Source organism: Triticum aestivum, chromosome 2A, assembly GCF_018294505.1.
Source record: "Triticum aestivum cultivar Chinese Spring chromosome 2A, IWGSC CS RefSeq v2.1, whole genome shotgun sequence".
Taxonomy (NCBI): Eukaryota; Viridiplantae; Streptophyta; class Magnoliopsida; order Poales; family Poaceae; genus Triticum; species Triticum aestivum.
In genome coordinates, this window is record NC_057797.1 from 412,212,660 (window position 1) to 412,223,862 (window position 11,203).

The window sequence follows — 11,203 nt, forward strand, 5'->3', positions numbered from 1 at the left end:
ATGAAAGGTTCCACGAACCTATCACCTATGTTTAGAACCTTCCCATGAACCATTTCACTCGCCAACCCATTCAGATGACACAACATCTCACGCTAGAGATGAGCCGGAGCAACATTGCCAGAGCTATATATATATATCACTCATACGGATTCCTATTACACCTCGCATATGTCGACCATGCATTTGAAATTAGGTCATTGCTTCAGTTGCTCACTCTAGTCACTTGCTCGGATGACTGCTCAGGTCGTTGCTTCAGTTGCTCGCTCTAGACAAAGCAAACGAGGATTTAAAGGAAGCGAATGAAGCAACAATACTTTTTAGGCCAACCCAGCTGCCACAACATTGTAGACGAGCTGGAGTTACATCTCACATTAACCTCTATACATACATGTCCGAGCTACATCTCGTAAGCGAGACAATAGCTCCCATGCTCAAACACAACTCGATGTTCTTTATAGACTAATAATTGTGCACATGCAAAGCATTTGTTGACCCTTAAAAACTCAACCTGACACGAAGGCGTTGAGGGCAATGAAGCATCAAGGCATGAGGGGCATTGTAGGTAATGCAGGGCGATATAATTATTGATGATGAATGTTGTCGTTCACTGTGCACTTGTGACCGGGAGAGCATTGGACGTGGCAGCGGAAGAGAGATCAGCGGCAATACAAAGACTCAACGGGGAAGGTGAAGCGTGAGCGACCTAAAATGATAATTCCAGAGGCCTTTTCTCCCTTTTCGAGGTTCATTCAATCATCAAAAGCTAACACCAATAGGCTGGAACGATAAAAGATAGAAGATGTATGGCCTGACAGCCGAGTGCAAAAATCCTACAGCCTTCAAAAAAAAAATCCTACAGCCCATTTATTTTAGAACAAGATATTTTTTCCTAAAAAAAGAACAAGATTTTTTTGAGACAAATTTTAGAACAAGAAATGGCCTCAAGTGGCCAGCCCGATATAGCATATAATAACCCACTAAGGGCCCGAAGTTTGACCCAACTTGCGTTGCGTCAGCCCAGCAGCCCGCTCAACGCACACCATCCCCCTCTCCCACAGCGACGGCGCGACCACCCCCTCACTCTTTTCTCTACCCTCTCCTCGTTGCCGTGGCAGCTCTCCCCTCCCCTCCCCTCCTCCACGCCGCAACCAAAACCCTAAACCCTAGCATCATCTCGACCGCGCCGGCGCCGAGATGGCGGACACGGTGCAGTACCGCCTCGAGCGGATGTCCGATGAGCTCGACGACCTCGAGCGCCGGGGCCTCTTCACCCGCGCCGAGCTCGCCGAGGTCGTGCGCCGCCGCCGCGACTTCGAGTTCCGCCTCCGCCGTCACTCCCCGCGCAAGGCCGACTTCCTCGACTACATCGCCTACCTGCTCCGCGTCGACGCGCTCCGGGACCTGCGCAAGCGCGCCATCATACGCGCCACGCCTAACCCTACCCACTCCGACGAGGATAACGACACGAACGAGGATGGCAAAAAGAGGAAGAAGAGGAAGAAGAAGTGGGCCAAGTCCATCTCCGACTTCGCCGGAGTCCTCCGCGTCCTGGACGTCTACAGGATGGCCACCGTCAGGTTCAAGGGCGACCTCGACCTCTGGTTCCGCTACCTCGAGTTCTGCCGCCAGAAGGGCCACGGCCGGATGAAGCAGGTAGGCATCAAATACTTACCTGTCCACAATACGGCATCAAATGGTAGTTGTGTCGAGGAGGATCAAAGTTGTCAGCTTTTCTATGTAGAGCTCTTCGTGCAGCAACTAATCTGTGGGAAATTGTAATATTTAGGGCTGCAGCGTGGGCACATACAGTGAGGGGTTATGATTGAGGTTCGTAATGCTTGATTTTCATCGCTGCTGAGTTGCTCTTGTTCTTGACTTGAAAAGTTCAAGGTTTTTAAGTAGCGTGCTAAATAGTTTAACGGCGGCCTTCCCCTGAAGCTATAATAGCTATAGCAGGCTAGGGGAATCTAAACTATCCAGTGGATTGTAGAAAAAACATGTCATATATGGTCTGGAAATGAGGAATTTCAGCACATTTAGATGAAACGAGGAGGACGAGACGGAGTCGAAGACGACAGGGAGAAGAAGGTCCTGCTGCCGAAGATTGAAGTCACCGCCTTCGCCATCACTTCCGCTGATCTGATTCGCCGCCGCTGCCGCTGGTGCCAAGAACTGAGGTTGGGTTTTCCCTAGCGCTAGAGGTGAGCGAGTAAATGTGTGTGGGGGAGGAGGGGTTGATGCTAGATTTCGTGCCATCCCGCGTCGGCAGCTTTTGGTCTTCCGCCAGCTCCGCGCCTATTCCTCCCTGCACCGCAATGTATGCAGTGTCCCCTTTTGCGCTCGACTCAGCCTAGCTCGCTGGAAACGGTTGATTCGAGCGTTCCTAGCGAGCCAGGTTCTGGGCTGCTTTAACGTTTGTGAGCGTGCGAGCCAGGCCCCGTGTATGGTATCGAACGTGTTTTTTTTGCACCACGTGGACCTGTTTGAGGGATGCAGCCTACCAAAAGCCTTCCCAATATCTTGATCTAAGCTGCTAAAAACAACAAACACACTCTTACTGGGACCCACTTGTCTAATCCATCCACGATGCACCAGACTACCAGGGAGCTAAGTATATTTATAGAGATGTAAATTCGTAAACCCATAAATATGGTGTTCACTGAAGCAGCCGCAGTATGCAGTCGCCTCAGACTCTGCAGTCTTTTGGGTGGAGAAGAGAGGAGAATGGCTAGTCTAGGCTTTCTAATCATTGGTGCTGGTTTATGGACTGGGTTTTGGGCTGCTGCATGATGGAAACTGACGCGGGCTTCTTCTCTAGCACTCTGACTGGCAAATTTGGAATAGCGGCGCTAAGCTCCTCTAACTGCTATGGTATTTAGCAGAGGTTAGAGGTGCTTCAGTGGGCGCAGCTGCAGTAGCAGTAGAAACCGCATCGCCGTAGCGGGAGCTCGTCTAAAATGCTATACAGGTGCTACAGCCTGCTATTTTTTCCATGCTTGAAACTATGTGATTTTGGGAGGGCACAAACATTGTTTATGCTTGGAAACTTCGGAAAGTTGAGATGGCCTTCTGAGCACTCTGGATTGGTGAGCTTAGAAATTTAGTGCCAAGTAGGATGCGGGTTGCAATTTTGGGTGAATATTTATGCCAGGTAAATTGCCTTATGCGTCCAATTGCTATACATTAGACTGGGAATTCAACTGTGGCATATGCTGAAAGTTTGCCCTCTACAAGCTGGTAAACAGTTGTTGCTGCCCAATAATTGTTTCTTGGTTAATGATGAGTACCCTGATTTGCCTCCCAAACAAGGTGGGGTTACAAGGGTGCCATCTGGGGTTCCGAATCTCAGCAGTAATGTGCATATTTTCAAGAAGTTTTTGAGAAAGTTGAATTTGGGTGAAGGTTTTCGTAGAATAGGCGTAGGGATATCTTGAGCCAAAAGTTAAACCCCTGTACCACTAGCTATGGATTATGGAGGTGGACCATGGGGCAGTGGTAGTGCTGGCAGCTATCTTGGCGGTGGTTGCTGGGGCGAATACAGGGATAGATGTGGTAGTAATGGGATGAATACTTCACATTGATAGGTGCAGCAATTGTTCATGGATCCAGATTTGGTCAATAATCACCTATTAGGTATTGCCGCATCAGTTTGAGGATTTCTGGAGGGATAAGACAAGAAAGCTGTAGTGGAAATGATTGTGGCGTGTTTCATTTCGGATTATCATGTAATCTTATAAGAAGTTTTGTGGTGCTATGAGGTCACCATGTAGGGGTATGTATTTGATTAAGAAATGTGATGTGTATTTTGCGCCATTAATTGACAAAAGGCTGTGGTTTTCATGTTCTTTATATGCCAGTCGTTTGTTGAGTGTGGAATCTACAATAAGATTTAGGTTAGAGTCTATCAAAACCATAAAGGTTAGGAGATTTTCTTGTTCTTTTGTACCTGCTTATAGTTGCATTTTGGGTTGGTGACTGTTGATAAGGTAAGTGAATTTGTCCAGCGCAAGATATAAAACTGTTAAATGCGGGACTGACTTAGTATTAATGTTAGTATTCTCATGTTTGTTGTTTTATTTGCAGGTTATGGCGCAAGCCATTCGTTACCATCCCAACGTTCCTGGGCTTTGGATGTATGCAGCAGCGTGGGAATTTGATCAGAACTTGAATGTTGCTGCAGCACGTGCACTTATGCAGAGTGGTCTCAGATCTTGTCCAGAATCTGAAGATATGTGGATTGAATATCTTCGTATGGAGCTTACCTACCTTAACAAGCTTAAGGCTCGAAAGGTAGCTCTTGGGGAGGATGTGAAGACACTGCAAAAAAGTAGTGATGATTCGGGTCAATGGAAAGAGGAGAACAAAGAATTGTTCATGTCACTTGATGAACAAGGTGACAGTCCCAAGGAGTCTGGCTTGGAGGATGTTGCTTTGGAGGACAAGGAAGATCTATTTTGGCAGCAAGGAGTGTTAATCATCCGAACAATTTATCATGGTGCTATGGAAGCTCTTCCGTCAAGCTTAACCTTGAGGAAGAAAATTTTGGATATATTAAATAGTGTTGAGCTGGCACATTCTGAAGAGCTGAGGTTAGAGGTCATGGATGACCTGAAGAAAGATTTCTCTCATAATGAGGACTACTGGGATTGGCTCGCTAGGCTTCAGCTTAGTGACTCCACTAATTCCAGTACTTTGAATAGAAAGGAAGCTGTATTGGATAAGCTTAACAAATCAATTCAGGTGAAAAATTGTGCCGTCACTTTATTACTTATTCTCCATCACAAATTATCAATGCAAGTAAATCTTTTTGAATTCCTTCGGATGAAAAAGGCACATACTTGTTGATTAATGTGCCTTGGTCATCTGTTCCTGTAATGAAATGCTTTCTGGATGGTAGTTTTGCCCATGACTTGATTAGTGCTAAGTTGATGTTCATGGTAAGTAGTATCACTATATGCTTGTCATAAAAAGTGTTGCTCAAAATTTGATATTTCTGCTGGACTTGTCCATACAGTAGATTGCTTACCCTATAGCTGGTAGCACCTTAAACTCAGCACAAACAGCGCTGATTTTGATACACCATCTCACAGTATTTTTTCCCAATATATCAGTGTCACTGATTGCTCATTGAACACAATATTTTGAATGTTCTTAATACGTGTCTTTGATTCTAGGTGTATGATGAAGCTGTCAGAAAGTTGCCTACTTCCAAAATGTACTCCCTGTATGCAAACTTCTGGTTGGGTGTTGTATTCTCCGACAGAGAGGACTCCATCTCATTATTCCATGATGCTGATTTTGATGCTTCAGAATTCACTTCAGCTATACTGAAAGTTTTTGAAAATGCTGAATCGTGTGGATGTCTCTCCGAGGATCTTGCCTGCCAGTATGTCTCACTTTGTTTGAAACTTGGAAGATCAGAGGAAGCACCTGAAAGATTGGAGGAAGCTAAGAATCTTGCAGAAAAGCTCTGCAGTGGTCCTCTTTCACAGGCTGCAAATCTGTGGAACTTGAGAGCTTCTATAGAGATAAAGTCACTTGCTACTGCTACCGGCAGTGCTTCCTTTAGTGAGGAGAATCTAAGTTCTCTGTTTGATTTATTTAATATTGTACTTCCGAAGTTATCCATAACCAAGGCTGAGGGACTCTGGCATACGGTATGTCTAGCCTTATCTTGTGCTTTCCTAATGATCATGGCTCTCTAGTTTCCAGAAATTTATTCCGTTGTCTCTGGACCTATCCTACCAAAAAAATTAACTTTTGCTCCTCTGTTCTAGTGTGGATGTGTGATTATGGTTATGGATTTATTACTTTTATATCAACTTTAGTATGGCATATGCTCTTTGTCTTCTATTTCATTTGTCTCGTTGATATGCGTTTTACTTTCTATGTCAATATCTTACATATTGTTATACTGATTGGACTACTTGTCTGTAAATGTGATGAAATTGCTTGTAATTGCATTGCAGGCGATGAAATTGTTTTCTCATGAAAAGATATATTTCGAAAAGCTGGTGAAATGTGCAACGCTATCATTAAGTTCAGCTGGTGGGAGTGATTGTGGAGCTTCCGTCTCTTCAGCTTTTGTCGGATGGGTTTTGCAGAAAGATGGTATTAAGCAAGCTAGGAAAATGTATAAGAGGTATGAAATTAATGGTCCTTCAGTGATACCATTTGCAATGCTGATGTTGAGTTGCCTTGCTCATTTTAATGAGCAAAATGAGCAGAGCATTTCTAGCAATTTCTCAGTGTTTTGACATTGAGCCTAACATGCTATGAATTAACGGTTTTATATAGTCATAAGCGCAGAGAGGTTCCTTCAGAAATATTTCTTGTACTTAGTTCAGATATATTATCAGTCTTCATTGTCCCCTTTCATTACAATGAACTCATGCATTGAAGGTCTAACAGAGACGAGTTTAGTCGATATTTCGTTGTTGGGAGACCTAAGATCGGTTAGTGGGTTGTATGTGACATTGAGGGGGCATGTTTCTGACACTCACGTGTCCATGCAGATTTTTGGCTTTACCGCGCCCCAGTCTTAAGTTCTTCCAGTTCTGCATAGAGCTGGAAGCTAGCCTTGCATCAATCGGAAACAATGATGGCCTTGTAAACGCGCGCAAGCTCTATGATTCAGCAATCAGCCTCTATCCACAAGAAAGGGAACTATGGAGGAAGTACTACAATATGGAGTTGACGGTATGGTTACATATTGGCAATTAGACTCTTTTCCTCGTTTACCTGCATCAAAATCAATTGCTTACTGGTTGAGACATTTGTATTATGTAAACAGGCGGGAACATCAGAAACATCAAATGCTATCTACTGGCGCGCCCGCAAGGTGCTCAATGACTCCACCGCGCTCGACATTCCCCGTAGTTAGCAACCTGTCCTCATGTGTACCATGTAATACCATTTTTGATTGTATTGATTCGTCTGTTGCTATAGGCATATGTAAGTCAGACTTGACATAAGTTTTGGCTTTTCTTTTTTTGTCGGTCCGAAGAATTTTATGTGCTCGTGGGATGTTCCGAGTAAACTGGAATAGCTTGTATTTGCGAAAACAGTCAATCTATCAGCAGCAGAGGCTGCAGATACATGTCCACCACCTGTTTATCTACTACAAATTGTTGCGAGGGCTTCCATTTGCGTGATAAGGGCAGTTTCTGTTATAGCGCTACGAATCTGTGCTGTTAGTCTCAGCTAGAACAGAGGATTAGCATCGGCTAAATTGCAGTGCTCCAAGCTGCTGGTATTAGAGACTACTCCCTCTTTCAAAATAGATGACTCAACTTTATACTAACTTTAGTACAAAGTACAAAGTTGAGTCATCTAACTAAAGTTAGTATAAAGTTGGGTCATCTATTTTGGAACGGAGGGAGTAGTTTTCAGCTGACGCTGACGGCCAGGCTCAATGGGTCGCTCTTGGTCTCGGTGAGAAAGCATATATCGAACAAACAAATTGCTTTGTTCTTGTGTGCATTTTTGGTGCTCATATTTTACTCTGAAAGAGGCTGGATACTGAAGCAGCTGCTAGTCCTGTTCGTATTCATTTTTTTCGTCAGACAGGGATGGTTCATCCTCTGTTCTGTTCGTATTCAATTCTTCTGACCCTACGAGCTAGGACTCCACAACTACTCCGCAATTAAGCCTGCGATCTCGAGCGAGCGACCTGAATACCGGCCTCTGCAACGCTTTTTTAAAGATGATATACATTATGGTGAGAGATACACAAAAAAGAAACAATCATAATTTTGAAAATAGTGAACCGTATACGCATTGTTCCTTATTAAGAGTTCATTGTTCCTTATTAAGAGTTCATGAACTTGTGTTTTTTGTGTAGCTCTCATCATATTGTATTTTGTCGTCAAACTTTACACATGTAGAATACATCCATATGAATGCGTATGATTTTTGAGAATTCTTTTGAAAATTTAAAACATGATTTTTTATGTATTGTTTTCCAAAAAGACAACCTCCCACAGATCTCGTCGTCCAAATGCCTTACAATTTGCATGTTTCTTTCATTTTCCCAAACTAATCATGCCAGTAGTATGCAATTAACTACTCCCTCTATCTTATAATATAAAACGCTATTACATTTAACATGTGAGTATTTTGGATGTAAGAATGTCTCGTATTATAGGACAGGGGAGTACTCTTTTTAACAAAAAGTTTCCAAACTGACGCAATGCTAAGGGGGGTATTACATCGGGTACCTTTGGTTTTTTTCTGGGCCATGTTATGTATCTATACCATCAGCACATTTCTTTGATTTTCCTAAAGTAACCATAAATTTGGTAGCAATTTATTACGTACTTATTTTAAAAAAATAATTACTAAATTGCTGCACTGCCAAAAGGGATGTTGCACCGGGTGCCTCCTTCAGACGGACCTGGACTTTGTCTAACTCATTGCACGCACAATCCAAGTCTCCACCATACATCGCCATGCACATCACATCAGCTGGTACACATGGTGTCATATCGGCATGTGCATCTCTCTTCTCTCCTCTCTCCCCCAAACAAATTTATCCTTTTTATTTCACCTTTCCTAACTTAAATCATTTACATCTTTTAAACTAATATTTTGATTTCAAAACTTTTTATATATTTGAACTCCTGACAAAAGGACCTTTAGACCAAGATCATTTTTGGATATATTTTGGCTAGTTTAAATTTTTTAGTAACACATTTCACTCGTTTCAATAACATATTTCACTCTTTTCAAAAGCAGATTTCACTCATTTCACTTGTTTTGATAACATTATTCACTCATTTCACTTGTTTCAATAGTATATGTAACACATTTCACTCGTTTCAATAATAGATTTCAGTCATTTAAAAAATTGATTTCATCTCATTTTACTCATTTCACTCGTTTCAAATAACAGATTTCACTCATTTCAAAAATTGATTCACTAATTCACTAATTTCAATAACTGATTTCACTCGTTTCAATTACAAATTTCATCCATTTCACTCGTTTCGATTACAGATTTCACTCATTTAAAAATTCAAAGTAGTTGAAATATATTCAATATTAATCTTATTCTAAAGGTCGTTGCGTCATGATTATACAGAAATAATTTGTTTTGAAATTGGAATATTGGTTAAAACGATATAAATAATTTAAGTTAGAAAAGGTGAAATAAAAGTGATGGATTTGTTTGAGAAAGAGAATAGAGAAGAGAGAGATTGGAGATGCATATGTGACAGCATGTGTACTAGCCTGATGTGATGTGCATGACGATGCATGGATCAGATTTGAGTTGTGCGTGCAATCGGTTAAGTATAGCCATATTCGCACTAAATACTGCTTCTGCAACATGTCCCACCACACATGGGCTTTCTTTTAAATACGATGATATACAGCCATTCAGGCGAGGCAGTAAATCGCAAAACATCTTACGGCACGCATCCTCGAGCTAGTTGGACGGGTTGGATTCAGAGCGACCTGAATACCGGCCTCTGCAACGCTTTTTCGTGCGATCTCGGCTTTCTCCAACCCATCACAACAATGGCTACTTCCACTTCAAGGCCCCGCCTGCTCCTACTCCTCTAGGTTGCCGTCGTTCAACTCATGGCCGTGCCGTCCTCCGCCGCCCGTTGCCGCCTCGTGCACCTACACTTCTACATGCTCGACATCATCGGCGGGCCGGGGCAGACAGCGGTGCGGGTCGTCAGGGGCCAGGGCCCGCCGCACCCGTCCATGCCGGGGAGCTACTTCGGCGACACGGCAGTGATCGACGACCTCCTGACGGAGGGCCCTAGCCTGACGTCGAAGGCCGTCGGCCGGGCACAGGGCACGTACGTGCTGGCCGCCATGGACGCCCCCGTGCTGGCGGTGAGCGTGACGGTGGTGATCACCGAGGGGCCGTACAACGGGAGCACCCTTGTCATCGCCGGCCGCGACGACATCTCCCAGGAGGTGAGGGAGCTCGCGGTGGTCGGCGGGACAGGGCAGCTCCGGCGGGCCACCGGGCACGTGGTGTGGAGGTCGGCCGAGGACGTGTCAGCGGTGTACATGGTGCTGGAGCTGGACGTGCACGCGACGGTACCGAACGGCGCTGCTGCTGGTCGTCGTCATGGATGGGGCTGGCCGGCCGCCGCCGAGGGCATCAGGAACATGTCGGCCGGTTTGTCCGCTGATTCCTAGAACAAGTCTGCCATTGTCGCCACTTGTAAAACTCAACATCTCTACCACAAAAATAAATACTGTACTGGTTTTGCCGGTTTTAGGATCAATCGATTTGGGAGAGAAGACGATGCGGTGCGTAGCTTTCAGGCCGAGGCTGGGTTAAAAACTTGCGCACCTCGCGTAGTACGTGATCAACTCGCTACTACGTAGTACTTTTTTGTTACGCGTCAAGAACCTGAACATACTACTGTAGTAGAATTAAACTTCCATCTCAGCTTCTTGGACTTCTTTGTGCTGCACTCCCACCTATGAGCAGCGAGCAGCCTAACCACAACTTGTCATTTCAGCTTCCTAGCCTAGCTGCTCTCAAATCACACGCCAATGGCCAGGCACCGCCTGCTCCTTGCCGCCGCCGTCGTTCTAGCCCTCGCCGCCGCATCCATCGCCGACGACGCGCGCTAGATTCTCCTACGCATGTACATGCACAACGTCTTCGGCCCGCCGGGCCAGAGGGTGGTGCTCATCGTCAAGGGTGCCGGCCCGATGAATCCGTCCTTGCCGCCGGAGCACTACTTCGGCGAGACGTACGCGTTCGACGAATCCCTCACCCAGAACCGGAGCTCCTCGTCCAAGCAGGTGGGCCGCGCGGAGGGCACCGCCATGCTGGCGTCCATGCGGCACCCGGTGTACCTGGTGAACATGGTGATGCTGCTCACTGGCGGGGAGTACGACGGGAGCACCATCGTCGTGGAGGGCCGGCACGACGCGTCCAAGAAGGAGAGGGAGCTGGCGGTGGTCGGCGGCACCGGGGAGTTCCGGCTGGCGTCCGGCTACGTCAACTGCACCACGGCAAGGGAGGAGAAGAAGTTCACCGTCTACGAGCTCAACGTCAACGCCACCATCCCCGGCGATGACAGCGAGCCAGAGCCTGATACGGGGAGGCGACGCCGACGAATCCCTCGTTTCTGAGCCACGCTAAAAATACTAATGGACGCGTGTAATACTTGATGGAAATCGTTAGCTTGGATTAATTCCTCGAATAGTTTGAGAGAACCGGATAGTG

The 11,203-nt window shown here is 45.4% G+C and overlaps 1 protein-coding gene and 1 pseudogene across 1 annotated transcript; both read left to right on the top strand.

Annotated features, from left to right (window-relative positions):
* Positions 1-1,066: 1,066 nt before the first annotated feature.
* On the top strand, positions 1,067-7,105 carry LOC123188837 (U3 small nucleolar RNA-associated protein 6 homolog). Its single transcript, XM_044601115.1, has 6 exons — positions 1,067-1,653; positions 4,084-4,740; positions 5,175-5,657; positions 5,970-6,142; positions 6,516-6,699; positions 6,794-7,105. The coding sequence occupies exons 1-6, from the start codon at positions 1,195-1,197 to the stop codon at positions 6,881-6,883; spliced, it is 2,046 nt and encodes a 681-aa protein (XP_044457050.1). The 5' UTR covers positions 1,067-1,194; the 3' UTR covers positions 6,884-7,105.
* Positions 7,106-9,384: 2,279 nt separating this feature from the next.
* On the top strand, positions 9,385-10,258 carry LOC123185345 (dirigent protein 1-like; annotated as a pseudogene).
* The last annotated feature ends 945 nt before the right edge of the window (positions 10,259-11,203 follow it).

Excerpts from the sequence above, each read along its gene's own strand:
- LOC123188837 (XM_044601115.1), top strand. The coding sequence starts at position 1,195 with ATGGCGGACACGGTGCAGTACCGCCTCGAGCGGATGTCCGATGAGCTC. Across the intron at positions 4,741-5,174 it reads AGCTTAACAAATCAATTCAG|GTGTATGATGAAGCTGTCAG; the intron begins GTGAAAAATTGT and ends CTTTGATTCTAG. Across the intron at positions 6,143-6,515 it reads GCTAGGAAAATGTATAAGAG|ATTTTTGGCTTTACCGCGCC; the intron begins GTATGAAATTAA and ends GTGTCCATGCAG.